This window comes from Rhinopithecus roxellana, chromosome 15 (genome assembly GCF_007565055.1).
Source record: "Rhinopithecus roxellana isolate Shanxi Qingling chromosome 15, ASM756505v1, whole genome shotgun sequence".
In the NCBI taxonomy this organism is placed as follows: domain Eukaryota; kingdom Metazoa; phylum Chordata; class Mammalia; order Primates; family Cercopithecidae; genus Rhinopithecus; species Rhinopithecus roxellana.
In genome coordinates this window covers 73,956,347-73,971,692 of record NC_044563.1, presented here as the reverse complement: position 1 = coordinate 73,971,692, position 15,346 = coordinate 73,956,347, and the positions used below count along the sequence as shown (strand labels likewise).

The window sequence follows — 15,346 nt, the reverse complement described above, 5'->3', positions numbered from 1 at the left end:
GGTCAGTCCAAAAGACAGCATCTGAAAGCTTAACTCAAACACAGGTCCTTGAAGGTAGGCTGAGGCATGCAGCAATTTAAAATGAGGGGGCTAAGAGGCAAAGCCAGGAACAAGACAGCAAGACAGAAAACCCATGAGGCTGACCCACACAGCTGGAGTCTTCCTTTCTGTGGGAGAGGTTTTCTGGTCAGCTGCCTCCCACACACTTCCCTTCAGGCGAATTACATATTTCCTTTCTCTGCCACCAGAGAAACTGGTTCAAACTCATTCGCAATTTTTTTTCGCATTTTTGAAAAGTTTATTTATGCATCTGTCCTCATTTGTAAGTGCTGGAAGACAGAGAATTTGTCTTGTTTGTAAATGCAGCTCTCTGGACACAGACAAAAATAAGTTTTAAAATTGCTGTGACAACTGAAGTGAGGGAGAGCACAGCTTCAGCTTTGAATGTTACAGAGACTGATAAGGAGGAAAAAAAAATGGGTGAAACAAATTTTTTAAAATTGGAGCATCTTTTCCATTGGGTCCAAATATAATTTCAGAAATGTTTGAGCTGCCTTTTTCTTTTCCTTTTTTTTTTTTTTTGTTTTAAGACAGAGTCTTTTTTTTTTTTTTTTTTTTTTTTTTTTTTTTTTTTTGAGACGGAGTCTCACTCTGTCGCCGGGGCTGGAGTGCAGTGGCCGGATCTCAGCTCACTGCAAGCTCCGCCTCCCGGGTTCACGCCATTCTCCTGCCTCAGCCTCCCGAGTAGCTGGGACTACAGGCGCCCGCCACCTCGCCCGGCTAGTTTTTTGTATTTTTTAGTAGAGACGGGGTTTCACCGTGTTAGCCAGGATGGTCTCGATCTCCTGACCTTGTGATCCGCCCGTCTCGGCCTCCCAAAGTGCTGGGATTACAGGCTTGAGCCACCGCGCCCGGCCGTAAGACAGAGTCTTGCTCTGTCAGCTGGAGCGCAGTGACACAATCTCGGCTCACTGTAACCTCTGCCTCCTGGGTTCAAGCGATTCTCCTGATTCAGCCTCTCAAGTAGCTGGGATTACAGGCACACGCCAACACGCCCAGCTGATTTTTTGTATTTTTAGTATAGACGAGGTTTGCCATGTTGGCCGGGCTGGTCTTGAACTCTTGACTTCAAGTGATCCGCCTGTCTCAGCCTCCCGAAGTACTGGGACTACAGGCGTGAGCCACTGTGCCTGGCCTTAAGCTGCCTTTTTAACTTGACTTGCAATTAGGAATTAACTCCTGACATTGTAGTCTTATGTATTTTGGTCCTCTTTTTCTGCGTTAAACCTATCTTCTAATATCCCCTTCCTTTACGACTCTTAACTTCAGATCCCATATCTGGGATTTTGTTCCTGTGAAGAATTAGGAGAAACTGGAATATGGCAGCTGACAGATCCACCAATCCTTCCTCTTACCCATGGACCAACTGGGGGCTTCAACTGGAGAGAGACCTTGCTTCAAGAATAAACCACACCAGTGAACAAGATGGAAAGGCCTTTTGGAAACGTGTCTTTGTGTGTGTTTAAAAATCCACACCACATTCTAAGTGGACAGCTCAGAATAATTTAGCATTTCCTTTCACACTTAAAGTTCTTAAGATGAGACTGTGTAAATGAGAGAAAGACTTGATTCAGAGGAAAAAAAAAATGTGTTCTCTCTGGACTCTTGCCTAGCTCACAAGGCTTTGGAGAATTGTCTCCCTAACTTGGGGCACCTGCTACAGAAGAGAATGTTTCGTTCCTTCCAGGTATGCACAGCTAAGGGGCCTCATTCCTCCCAGAGGGAGCTGCTGGCCCGCTCTAAGGGGTACAAGAGGAAGGAGTGTGCCCAGACCAGCTGGGGGAGCATTGAAAGGGCAGTTTGGGGATGGAATTTTTTTTTTTTTTGATCTCCATTTTCCAGTTAGGCAGAGCCAAGCTGAGGAATCCTTTTAAGATTATTAGAAAACATGCCCTGAAGAGAGTTGTTCTTAGGTTACACGTGAAATCCTACCCTCATAGCCCCCATACACCAGTGTTGCTGGCTGAAGACACCTGCTTAAGGATGCTAAGTTACCCTGGTACTGCCACATTCTCTCTACAGCAGCTGGCCCTTCTTGCTACAGCCCTTCCCACCCCCTTGCTTCTGTGAAATGGGGAGACAAAGCACTTTTGCTCTCCAAAGCACTTTTGGATACTCAGGAGGAAAGATAAGATACGTGTTTGAAGTATTCAATCATAGGAGCAAAGAACTTGCAAAATATGAAGTGACTTGGAATTACCCGTGTTGTAGCCTAATGTGCTACTGCATTTCTAAATCACCAATATTTGCTTGTCTTTGCCTAGGGGCAAAGCCTAGACTCTAGACTCATAGTCTAGCCTCTAGACTATGTTAACTAGTTAAGGATGTTACATTTTGAAAGGATGTATGTTAGATATATTACTTGCAGCAAGAAGTTCACTCTGTGCAATATGGACGTGTTTGCAAACCATACCAAGGGTCAGGTTGCTGTACACTTACAGTACATGTCAACCATAACAGAACATCCACAAATGCATCAGTTATACCAGGGATGTATAGTAAGTCAGGGAACTAATATAAATGATGACAGTCATGGCTGCACTGCTACTTGTGCTGTCGTTTTGTTTTTCTATGATAATTTAAAATATATAGGTAGGGCTACTTGAGGAAATTTGGAGAGCCACATTCTGTGGTTTCTCATTATACTTACTTCCTGCCTTTAGAGGGAGTTTATTTAAAAGAAAAATGAATGACAATCAAACCAAATCATCAGTTATCAATATCTGTTTAATTGTGTGACTATCTGACTGTTGATGGCCACAGACGATGGTCTCCTATGGTATAGTTCACTCTGTAGAAGATGTATGCAAAGTGAAATGCCAGCCCTTTAAAGAAACAGTAGTTAGTGTAAAATGAATGTTTGTATGTTGCAGTAACATTGGCTGTGTTTTAAAACTCAGATGCATAAAACGTGAGGTATATAAAAATAGATCTATGCCTGTATTTGAAACTACAACTTGATAACCCCTAGAAAGAAGAGGACATGAAAGGATACTGGCTATATATGTTAATCAGCAAAAGGATTATAGTTGTTTTGTTCTGTTTTTAGAGACAGGGTCTCACTATACTGCTTAGGCTAGTCTTGAACTCCTGGGCTCAAGCGATCCTCCTGCCTCTGTCTCCCAAAGTGCTAGGATTACAGGTGTGAGACACCACACCTGGCCCATAGTTGTATTTTTTTAGGTCACTTAGAAAAATATGTCATGCATTTTACATTTTGAGAAACAAATCATGGTTTCTTCTAGCATTGCACAAACATTGACCCAGCTTCTGGGTATGGAAATAACCCTGTGGTGACATGTTAATATAAAATGTTGGAGGGGAATATTCCCAGTAAAGGTCTTAAAAGAAAAGTCACATTACAGCTAATGTAATGGCCCTACCATTCATTCTTCTGGTATTTGTGATGAAGTGAATCCACTGTTTAATCAGATCCATAATCTTTAACAAATTCACCACAAATTTTTTGTGGGCGTTGAGTGCTTGAATGCCTCACCTTGAAACTGTAGCATTGTATTCTGGGCAGTATCTGTAATGTATGAAATAGAGTCTGGAATAGGTTATCCACTCTATCTCTCTAGGTTATCTTAGTCATATGATGACCTGATAAATCTGTCTGACTAGGCTACAATCCATTGTTCTTAGTCCAATATGGACACTGCCTTAGGCAATGGTCTATATAAACAAAAGGAGATAGAGATCTGAAATAATTTTCTGAATAATTTAGGTGGAAAACAAGAAAGAGTTTATTTCTCTGCTTTCAATTTCATTATTTCAAATTGCTTATCAAAATGGCCCAAAAGATCTGGATTCACATTAAGTTCTCCTTGCACACTTACCTACTTAAAAAACTAAACTTGCACTGCAACTGAGAAATTATTTGGAAATCATGTGGAATCTATGTATAATCAAAGAAACAGACAACTATATTACTCAATTTCATATACATCCAAAAAGTGTAGGCTAATATTGTACATAACCTGAGTTGCAGCTGGTTCTTTTTGATCTGAAGCTGATGCTTATTAGGACAAATGATGTCTGGGGAGAGGAGAAGGAAGGAAGGGCAAGGAAGGAATTGACAGATAAGAAGCAAATGGTTTCTTGTACAGAATTTTGTTTTAATGTAGAAAGTTATTTGAAATGAACTAGGTGAAATGAAATTAACTGAAGGTTTTAATCTGGGATTGAAAGCCTGAAACCGTTTCCTGCTTCTACAAGTGTGCCACATCAATCCGGTAATGCCCCAGTGGTAGTCACAGATAGAACTTTGTTTCCTGTGATTTTAAAATACCGCATCTGTTCCTCCATGGACGAGAGTAATTGGCACATTTTAATGCATAAGCTGGGGGTTTCATTTTCCCAGGCTCTCTTCACCATCACTGCATTGGTAGCTAGGAGCTTATTGCTTCACCCCAGTATGGAGTTCAGATTACAGTGTTTTCCATGACATTTAGATTCATAGAATCTGAATGGCTGATTAAATGGCCATCTGATGGCTGAAAGAGGGGGGTATTTTTCACTCTGTAGTGAAAGGCTTGGAGGAGTTTCTACTTTTTATTTTAATTATACTTTAACCAAAGAATTATTTTAAAGTAACCTTATATTTGAAAGATGATTTTGCAAAAAATAAAAAATAAAAAATAATGTCTCCTGGAGTGATGTCTGTTTGGTAAATCATTGTTGATAATTTCCTTGTTAGTGGTATTTGGAATGCATATAGATTGTCCTGTCATTGTGTGAGCACTACCATAAATGTATCTTTTCCACTCAACTAGCTGTATTCGTATTAAAATGAAGTCTGTTATTTCAGTTACCTAGTGTCCTTGGGAACTAATTGAACAGCTACAGTAAGAGAGGTTCCTATCTCATTGCCTTTGTGGAAAGGCTTCCCTATGTGGTAAAAGAAAGGCATTCCTCCGTAACCTAGGCACTCTGCAAGTCCAGTGTTTAATTTCAAAGCAGTGATGAATTGCTCTTTTGAAATTACTCTAAGTAATCCATGTGTTAGAATACAGATGAACCTCCGTTTGATTTCACAGGCTTCAGCACAGACAACTGTTACTGAGTCTGCACGAACTTAGATAATGAGGTGCAGGGTTATTTGCATTTAAATTGTAATCCAGCACACGTGTGAGAAAGAAGAGGCGCTAGTCTAAAAGGCTGCCTTGCAGGGAGAGATGAGACAGGCGGAGGAGGGTGGGGTAAGGAGCGATTTAACATCTATTTAGGTTAATGTTCACTTTACAAAGGTGATGGGGATATTTTGTTAGGTGATAGCAAATGCTTTTCATTTTTAAACATAGGATTAAAATTGGATTTGCTTCTCTTTAATACTTCAACATATTGAATTTTCCTAGGAAAGTGACTAGCTATAATGAAAATTCAAGGGAAAGGGGAAAAAATTGTCTGTAAATGCAGATGAAATAACTTCATTTTAAAATACAAATAATAGTAGGTTTGGTGTATGTAGGTTTAAAATTATAGTGATGAGTAGTCAAACTTAATATACAATCAGTTCTTACAAATATTTTACACTTAGCTGCCATTACACAACAAATTGGAATTTTGCAGCTGTTCAACTATCATGGACTCTGTACAGGATAGATGTGTATAATGGGAAATATGTACTGCTTCTTTCTTTGATTGCCACTCAAGATGGAAACACCATGCCAAGGCATTTTGGTTATACACAGATCATTCTAAACCTGTTATTTTGGAGAGGTATATTGGTTTCTTTCTCATTTATAAGGCTATTGTATTTTTTTTCTATGTGATTCAGGTGTATTTATTTGAAGAATATTTGTAATTATTGGAAAACCACACCTACCTGTATTGCCAAATTCTTTGTAAACTCTCCGTGGCATTTGTGCTTTCCTGGCTGAGAGCTCTCCCCTGTTGATACAGCTATGGCACCATTGTAATTACAGGTGCACCTTTCAGGTGCATCTCCATTAAATGGTTCATAGATGATTTAATAAAAAGAAACTTCTTAGTTGATGCAGAGCAATGTCATTTTAAATCTGAGTGGTCTCTTCCTATCATGTTTTCAGATGTTACTTTGTTCATTATTATTCATAACATGCATTCAGAGTGTGATTCTGTTTTCAAAAGATCAGAGGACACTTGCTGCTGATGGAAGGGGAGGATGCTCCAGCAGCACTGTGTGTCTCTGGACCCTTCTGACCAGGCATCAAGCCTCCATGCCATTCAGACTGGGGAGCTGGGCACCCACTGTGTGTGAAAAAAGCAAGATTCAAAATGCTTCCCCTGCCCTATGTGCAAACTAGGGAACAAAAAATATCTTTCCTTCTACCTATCCTAGGTTCATGGCTGAGGCCCCTATAACAAAAGATAGATTGACAAAAGAAAAAGCATATAAGTTTTTCATGTCTTGGGGCCAAGGGAAAGCTTCGCCTCTACCCTCTGAAGGTTCACTGAAAATAATTGACAGGAGGCAGATTAATGGAAAAAGCATATAAATGTATTAACTATGTGAGCATGTAGAGTGTCACAGAGTGAGTGCCCAATCTCCCAACGGGATACAGAGGCTTATATACCCCACATCGTAGGGGAAAGAGAATGGGGAAGTGTGGATGATTTTAGGCGGATAGTAAATGATTTTTAAAGAAATTCAGTGGACTTGAAGAACATACGATGGTCTGGGACAAAGTCGGTTGGACCCACAGAGTGGACAGTCATTTGGGACAAACGTCTGTCCAGGTTTGTTGTCAGACTTTAGTCTTCCTTCCCGTGATGTGAGTTCAGTCAATGAAAACTCCGAGAAGGGACCAGAAGTAATTGTTTCCTTCTTTGGTAGATATGAGAATAACCTCATCCTGTGCTTTGGGACAGGTAGAGGACTGAAAGACAGGGGACAGAGGAAGGAAAAGCAGTTCTCCTTGGTGGGTCTGTTCAGTCTTTATGTAGATAGGGGAAAGGTTTCTTCTAGCATCTGTTGATCTCTAAGGGCCTTTAATTCAAAATACTCAGCTAGGTGTTGTGGCTCACACCTGTGATCCCAGTACTCTTGGAGACCAGAGCCGGAGAACTGCTTGAGCCCAGGAGTTCGAGACCACCCTAAGCAACATAGCAAGACCCTGTCACTACAAAAAAAATACAAAAATTAGCCAGGTGTGGTGGTGTGCACTTGTGGTCCCAGCTAATCAGGAGGCTGAGGTGGGAGGATCGCTTGAGCCCAGAATGTGTAGGTGACAGCCATGATCATGTCACTGTACTCCAGCCTGGGCAACAAAGAGAGACTCAAACAGATAAAAACCCAAAATACTCATTATACCAGGGAGCCATATTTGGGGGGGAAGTTCCCTGTGTTCCTTTACATAACACAAAAGCCTTCATAAGGAAATGAAGATTTGAAGAAAACCAGTAAACCTGAATATTTCAATGCAAAATTTGATGAAGAGTAGACAGTCATGGAGAAAAATGATAGAGCTAAAAGTATGATCTGATGGTAATAAACTGGGAGGACTTGAGGCCTGTGTGTTCAGATTCCCCTGGGTGTCCCTCTGTCTTCAGAGATGAAGGTGCTCATTTTCTTTGGGTCTAGGGAAGACACCTTTCCTAGCATAACAGCTAGGAAACATAACCTCCTTAGGAAAGGTTAGAGTCCTTCCTAGGTTTTATCACCTGATTCAGGGGAGAAGGGTGGGAAGGGAGGAATGGTCAAAGTGACCTTCCTGTTCCTGTTGTTTTCTCACATTCCTTCATCTTAAACTATTCAAAATGCTGAGATGCAATATTTTCGGGTATTGTTCCCTGAACTCCATGTCACCTTCGTGGCTTACTACTACCCACCATCCACCTCAAGGAGCTGCACCAAGAATGATCCCTAGAGTGAGAATTTGGGTAAGAGAGAGGGCACATTCAGCTCAAACTAGGATCTGCACTTCTAAAAGTCATACACCATTTTTGTTTTGTTTTGTTTTGTTTTGTTTTTGTTTGTTTGTGTGTTTGTTTGAGATGGAATTTCACTCTTGTTGCCCAGGCTGGAGTACAATGGCGCGATCTCGGCTCACTGCAACCTCTGCCTCCCGGGTTCAAGCGATTCTCCTGCCTCAGCCTCCCAAGTAGTTGGGATTACAGGTGCCCGCCACCACTCCCAGCTAATTTTTTTTGTATTTTTAGTAGAGACAGAGTTTCACTATGTTGGCCAGGCTGGTCTTGAACTCCTGATCTCAGACAATCCACCCACTTTGGCCTCCCAAAGTGCTGGGATTACAGGCATGAGCCACCATACCCGGGCGACCCTATTTTTTGAAGTAATTATGTGTTAGGCTAATAAGATCTTAAAATAAGCCTTGAATGCAAATTTGTACCAAGGACATGAATACAGATTTTCATTAACACAACTATCTACTACCTTGGCAGGGTTTACTTCCTGAGGAAACATAACAGCTAATGTTCATATCTGACAAAAGACCAGGCTATATTTAGCCTTCTGGCTGGTTCTCAGCCGTTCTCTGCTTGACAGATTCCCAAACTCATTCTGCTCTTTTGTGATGTATGTAAAGGCTGCTTGCACATCCAGAGAAAACGAATAATGTACTTGGGATTTGTTTAAGTTAAATCAGCAAAGTGTCTGTTTTTGGTTTTTTGTTTTGGGGGGTTTATTGGAAAGTTGTTTGAGGACCAAAAACAATCTTCTTTCTGAAGAAAGAAAATACTTCACTGTGCCAGAAATAAGCATGTAAAGCTCAGATGGCTTGGTTCTGGCTATGTAAAGAGGTAGAGGCATGAAGGGGAATGTACCAAGGGAACTGGGTGGAAGATCAAAGGTGGTAAAAGGAAGGAAAGACAGAAATGGTAACTGGTAAAATAAATTTTAGACGAGCCAGTTTGGAAGTTTCCCAAAAAGGCCAATGAAGTTCTAGTTAGCAAAAAGGAAAAAGAAAAAAGAAAATGCCAGACACAGTGGTTCATGACTGCAATCCCAACACTTTGGGAGGCCAAGACAGGCGAATCAGTTGAGGTCAAGAGTTCAAGACCAGTCCGGCCAATATGGCAAACCCTATCTCTACTAAAAATACAAAAATTAGCCAGGTGTGGTGGTGCATGCCTGTAATCCCAGCTACTTGGGAGGCTTAGGCAGGAGAATCATTTGAACTAAGGAGGCAGAGGTTGCAGTGAGCTGAGATGGAACCACTGTGCTCCAGCCTGGGTGACAGACTAAGACTCTGCCAAAAAAAAAAAAAAAAGTGGGGGTGTGGGATAATTCAGCTGACTAAGAAGTTCTCATGGGAAAAACATCCCAACAAGAAGAGAAAAGCCTTAAATATATATATAGTCTGAATATCACCTTTTAATTAAGCTGACTTCTGAGAATAACACTCTTTTAAAATGTCTTTTAAGTATATTATTACCAGTTTTGGGCAAACAGCAAACATTCTCATTTCCTGGCTTTTCTTTCCCTGAAGTTTGCATTTTAAGAGGGATGGTTTCTTAGATAAGACAGGGGAATGAATTGACAGGTACAGAGAAATACTGGAAGTTTTTAGAGGTTCAGGGTAATTAATAATCAAATTTTTCCTTTTGAGTATAAAGTACCTTTTTAGCTCAAATGAGAAGGCAGAAAACAAACCAACAAAACAAAACAAAACAAAAATGTTTTTAACATGCTCTGAATATAAACCAAAATTTTAATCCAAAGGTATATTCAACAAGTGACTGAAGACTCAACTAATAAGCCCCTTTACGGCTTTAACCAAGGTGACCCTTCCAAGATCCAGACCATTCTCACAGGACAGCCAAAGAAAGGAAAGCTTAGCAAGCCACAAATGGATGTAAACCCACATTTTAGTTTGGCCATGTTCTTGAGGCTCTCAACTTTTTGTTTGGCTGCCTGCAGCAAAGAAAGGTGAGATAACCTACATGCCCCTGATAAATGGAGAATCAAAAAGAGAGAACAGTCAGTAAGACAAAACAGGAAAACAAAAGTTGTCTGTGGCAGTGAAACCACTTTTGCAAATATTATGACTGAGAAAATTATTACAGTGAAAGAGATCTGACCTAACCAATTTTGTCTGGCTTCTAACCTCTAAGCTGTCCTTGTTCATTTCTAGGTATAGGCCAAACTAACTTGGGGGAACTTAGTTTAGAGTTTAACTTTGAAACAAAGACCGTAACAGCCTTCTCCAAAAAACAAACCCCCTTCTTGTCGGGGGACTATACTGCCTTTGTAGGACTAACAAATTAGCCACAGGATTAGAAATTATGGCTTAGGAGTCATTGCTATAAAATCTGAGATCAGTGTTTGAGATATTTTGAAGACCCTACATTGATTGATACACCAGCTGACACCACCCAAACTGATAAACTGGCTCATCTGATTTTGTGTCATCCACCCAGGAACTGACAGCACAAGAGGACAGCTTCAAACCCCTGTGATTTCATCTTCGACCTGACCAGTCAACACTCCCTACTTTCTGACTCTCTACACACCAAATTATCCTTTAAAACTCCCATACCAAAATTTTGGGGGAGATTGATTTTAGTAATAACTTTGTCTCCTATGTGGCATGGCTGGCCTCACATCAATTAAACTTTTTCTTTACTGCAATGCCATGGTCTTTATTTGTGCAGTGGGCAGGAAGAACACATTGGGAAGTCCCAAATTTGAGGGCTCGTCCAGGATCACCCTTGTGACTCCTACTTGTGGCTTGGTAGCCCCCTCTCTGGCGATGGATCTAGAGGCCAGCCCAAGAGGCTGCCTAATTCTCTTGAACTGGAGGCTGTCTCTGGCATAGTTTCTACTGGCAGGGCACTGCCAATCCATGGTGCATGGATTTCATTGCAATGGAGAAAAAGTCCTATAACTGTAACACCATCATTAGGTGTCTGTCTGTGGTCCTATCATGGAGTGTCTGATTTGGTGCATATTCTAGGTGCTTCCAGCACCTCCTTTCTCCTCCTGATTGGTTTGGCTTCTTCTGGGGTCTTGGTTCAGCTCCTTTAAGGGGTTTGGCTGGCTCTCCCTAAATAGTAAGAAGAGTCTTGGTTCAGGAGATTTTTCCTTAATCAGGAAGATTTTGGGGAGATTTCTCAGGAAAAGGGTAGGTGGTTAGTTTGGGAAGAATACTTAGGAGTTTTGGTTAGGGATCTTGGTTTAGAAGGTCTTCTGTCTGTCTTGTCTTTGTTGTGTGTTTGTTTATATATGTGGAAGTGATCTCTGAAGGATTTTTTTTTTTTTTTTTTTTTTTTTGAGACGGAGTCTGGCTCTGTCGCCCAGGCTGGAGTGCGGTGGCCGGATCTCAGCTCACTGCAAGCTCCGGCTCCCAGGTTTACGCCATTCTCCTGCCTCCACCTCCCAAGTGGCTGGGACTACAGGTGCCCGCCTCGTCGCCCGGCTAGTTTTTTGTATTCTTTAGTAGAGACGGGGGTTTCACCATATTAGCCAGGATGGTCTCGATCTCCTGACCTTGTGATCCGCCCGTCTCGGCCTCCCAAAGTGCTGGGATTACAGGCTTGAGCCACCGCGCCCGGCCTAGGAATTGTTAATGGAAGTCAAGCAGGCCTAAGTTGGAGAACCCTCCTTATTTTTCTGGTCATATTAGGTAACCCCTGAAGCAATTGTTAGCAGAAGCTCCACAGGTCTGACACAGGGTGACCATCTGCTCTTCATCTTGCCCATAGTTCACCCACTGAATTCTGAGTTGAAGGTCATCTCTCCCCACTTTGAGTGGATCAAAGATGACAGGGATGAACAGGGGCAAATTTGAGAATTGCCAGGTCAATATCAGGTGCTGAGTAAGGTGACTAGTGTCTATTTTGTTATATGTAGTTTGCTTTGGCTGGGATGGAAAATGTTCATTTGTTCCACATGCAATCTGTTGGGCAGCATCTTGCAAAATTGAAAGGCTTTTGCCTATGGTTTTATGAAACAAAAAGAGGTGATTTTCCCTTGTGATGCTTCTTGGCTCACATGGTCATTGGAATAGAGGGGGAAAAAACAAATATTCAGTATTCTCACAGAGAGCTAATATATTCATGAGGTTTGCTAATTCAGTATGAAGCAGAACAGGAGTTAATGCATGGACTGAACTAATAGAAGACTGAAATTATATCTTATGACTTTTTGTTTAAAATATTTACTGATTCTTTATGTTTTCTTTTAGAGTCAAGAAAACTTTTTTTTTTCTTTTGAGCTATTTACAGCTTTTATCTATTGAGTAAAGTATACTCTGTGAGAAAACCTTGGAACATATTTCTTTCTATCTACCTAATTTCTCCAGAATTTGGAAACTATTTGTGAGTATTCTTAACTTATGGCAGTATAGTTATTTGACTACATGTAATAACAGTGTTTGGTTTTGTAACAGGACATTGCTGGAGACACTGATTATTTTACCAAGGCTTTGACTGCAATGGCATACTTTCATATACAAACAGACTGCTTTAAGGAATCAAAGTTGACTTATAGGGCCAATAAAAGCCCCTGGTAAAAACTGGCCTCAAACCTTTTTTTTTTTTTTTTTTTTTTTAAAGACGGAGTCTCGCTCTGTCACCCGGGCTGGAGTGCAGTGGCCGGATCTCAGCTCACTGCAAGTTCCGTCTCCTGGGTTCACGCCATTCTCCTGCCTCAGCCTCCTGAGTAGCTGGGACTACAGGCGGCCGCCACCTCGCCCGGCTAGTTTTTTGTATTTTTTAGTAGAGACGGGGTTTCACCATGTTAGCCAGGATGGTCTTGATCTCCTGACCTCGTGATCCGCCCGTCTCGGCCTCCCAAAGTGCTAGGATTACAGGCTTGAGCCACCGCGCCCGGCCTCAAACCTTTTTTTATGCAGTCCATGTCCAGGGTTCTCAATCTGTGGTAAGTAAAGAATGTCACTTTCTGACAAGCCCAGGAGCCCCCGGTTATCTTGGAACCTCAAGGAGAGGAATTCACCCAATTCATACTGATATTTGCAGGCACAGATAAATCCATGGCTGGGCTCAAGGCTTTGAAAAATCTAAGCTGAGATTCCTTATGGAATAAAGTTCCATTAAAGCCAATTTTCAAAAAGGCCTATATGGCAAATAATTATTCTTGCTGACTTTATGCAAATATTCATGCCAAGTATGATAAGACTAACACTTATTTTGCAAGCAAATTTGTTTTTAGTAAAAACAGGTACTGGAGAGAGACAAACTGTATTTCAGAGAAAGCTATAGTACCTCTGTTGTTAGATTCTAGTCTTGTCCACTGTTTTTGAGTTTTTATTATTTTCTGCAATTTAGACTGATTCCTGAATTCTTTCTGGGTTACAAGTCTCAAAATGAATGGTTTCAAATCTTTCTTTCATTATTCTGACTTGAACTCAATGAAATTGCTACTACATCTTCTCTGAGGCCCTGAAAGCTGAAGCTTATTCCTTATGGTACAAGCAAGAAAAATATGTCAGATTATCACTGCCTTCCTCCTCTATAACTAAAGATGCTTTGAGTCTAAAGTTTCAATAAATTATGCCCAACATTAACCTTTGTTTTTCTTCTGTTTCCACAGAAATGCCTCTTATTAAAAACTTGTTTGCTGTCATCATATATAAAGGCCTAGCCCATCTGCACTGCCACTTCTTGATATGGTAAACAGCTATTCAACTGAACTGATCTAGTCTCAGGACTAGGAACCCAACTAAAAATATATGGGTTGGTATATTTAAATTTGTTCTTTCCTGTCTATCCTAATCAGTCTTTCTAATAACCTCTGACCCAAATATCTCTCTACTAGAGACCCCATGTCTGATTGGTTCTCCAAGCTATTCACTTGGATCCCTCAGAGATTCAGATCAGTTCTACAAAGGCTCCTGAAGCTAGGTCTCTCACTCCTTACCCTAGAACTCATTATTTACTTTATAGCTTATTTAAATTCTATGCTAAAACGATAGAAGAGAATACTAATGCTTTTGTCATGCAAGCCTTGAAACCCCAGTTAGGCACCCTGAGTGTGTGCAGACAGCTACAAGGCAGTTCCACTCCTCTTACCTTGGAGTCAACTCCTACTCCCACCATGCCACCTGTCAGCAAGAAAAAGGTAGAGGGATCATTGCCCTTTTTCCATCTTCATAGCCCACATGTTAAGAATAAGGTGTTATAAAACCCAAAGAGAGAGATTGAAACTGCCTTTGCAAAAATTATTACTGAGAAAAGTATTACAGTGAAAGAGACCTGACCTAACTGAATCCATCTGGCTTCTAATCTCCAGACTTCCGTTGTTCATCCCTGGATGTAGGCTGAACTAACTTTGGGAGGAACTTAGTTTACGGTTTGACTTTGAAGCTAAGATGATGACAGCCTTTCCCAAAACAAACTCCCTTTTTGTCTGGAAACTAGATTGCCTTTGCATGACTAACAAATTAGCCACAGGATTAGAAATTATGGTTTAGGAGTCACTGTTGTAAAACTTGAAATCAGTAGTTGAGGTTTTTTTTCTGTTTTTTTGTTTGTTTGTTTGTTTGTTTGCACTCCCTGTATTCCAGTGCACCAGCTGATGCCACCAAGATTGATAAACTGGCTCATCTGATCTTGTGGCCTCCACCCAGGAGCTGACTCAGCACAAGAAAACAGTTTCAACTCCCTATGATTTCATCTCCAACCCAACCAATCAGCACTGCCTACCTTCTGACTCCCTACTCACCAAATCATTCTTTAAAACCCCAATCTCCAAATTTTGGAGGAGATTGATTTGAGTAGTAACTCCATCTCCCATGCCGGCATGGCTGGCCAGCCTGACATCAATTCAACTCTTTCTTTATTGCAATGCCGTGGTCTTTGTTTGTGGAGCGGGAAGAAGAACCCATCAGGCAATTACAGCAGGGGGAGGATCATTAAGGAACGTCCAGAGTCATACAAATAGCTTCCAAACCTCTAAACGTATTCCTTCTTCAATTGTGACTCAAAATCAGTAAGAATTTTTATGACTTAAAACCAGTAAATGTAAGAATTGAGTTTTATAGAGGATATATGCAGTCCCGCTCAAGATCTAAAGTCTCTTTCAAAGATAGCCTAAGACAGCAAAGATTCTCATTATTAATAAAACAACAAAGTTTGAGACAATTAAGACAAATTTTCTTGAGAGCTGGTACATTCAGATAAACAGACATTTTGGACTCCCAGCCAACTGGCTGCCTGCCTGGCATAAAGCTGGTAATTTATTCCCTTCGAGGTAGCACCTGAAAACAAATTCACTGATTACAAAGCCAAGTTTCTCAAGACATAAAAACAGGACAAAAAGATAATCTTATTATGGTTTTCCTCCTTATAACAAACCACACCAAATACAAAAACAAGAATAACA

General features: G+C 40.9%; 1 protein-coding gene across 1 annotated transcript in view; it reads left to right on the top strand.

Moving 5' to 3' along the window:
* The window catches only part of UBASH3B (ubiquitin associated and SH3 domain containing B), a 38,362-nt gene extending 32,299 nt beyond the window's left edge, over positions 1-6,063 (top strand). Inside the window, exon 13 of the mRNA XM_030918372.1 lies at positions 1,330-6,063. Within this exon, the coding sequence (XP_030774232.1) occupies positions 1,330-1,467 (138 nt within the window). The 3' untranslated portion in view covers positions 1,468-6,063. The remainder of the gene's footprint in view (positions 1-1,329) is intronic.
* Positions 6,064-15,346: the final 9,283 nt, after the last annotated feature.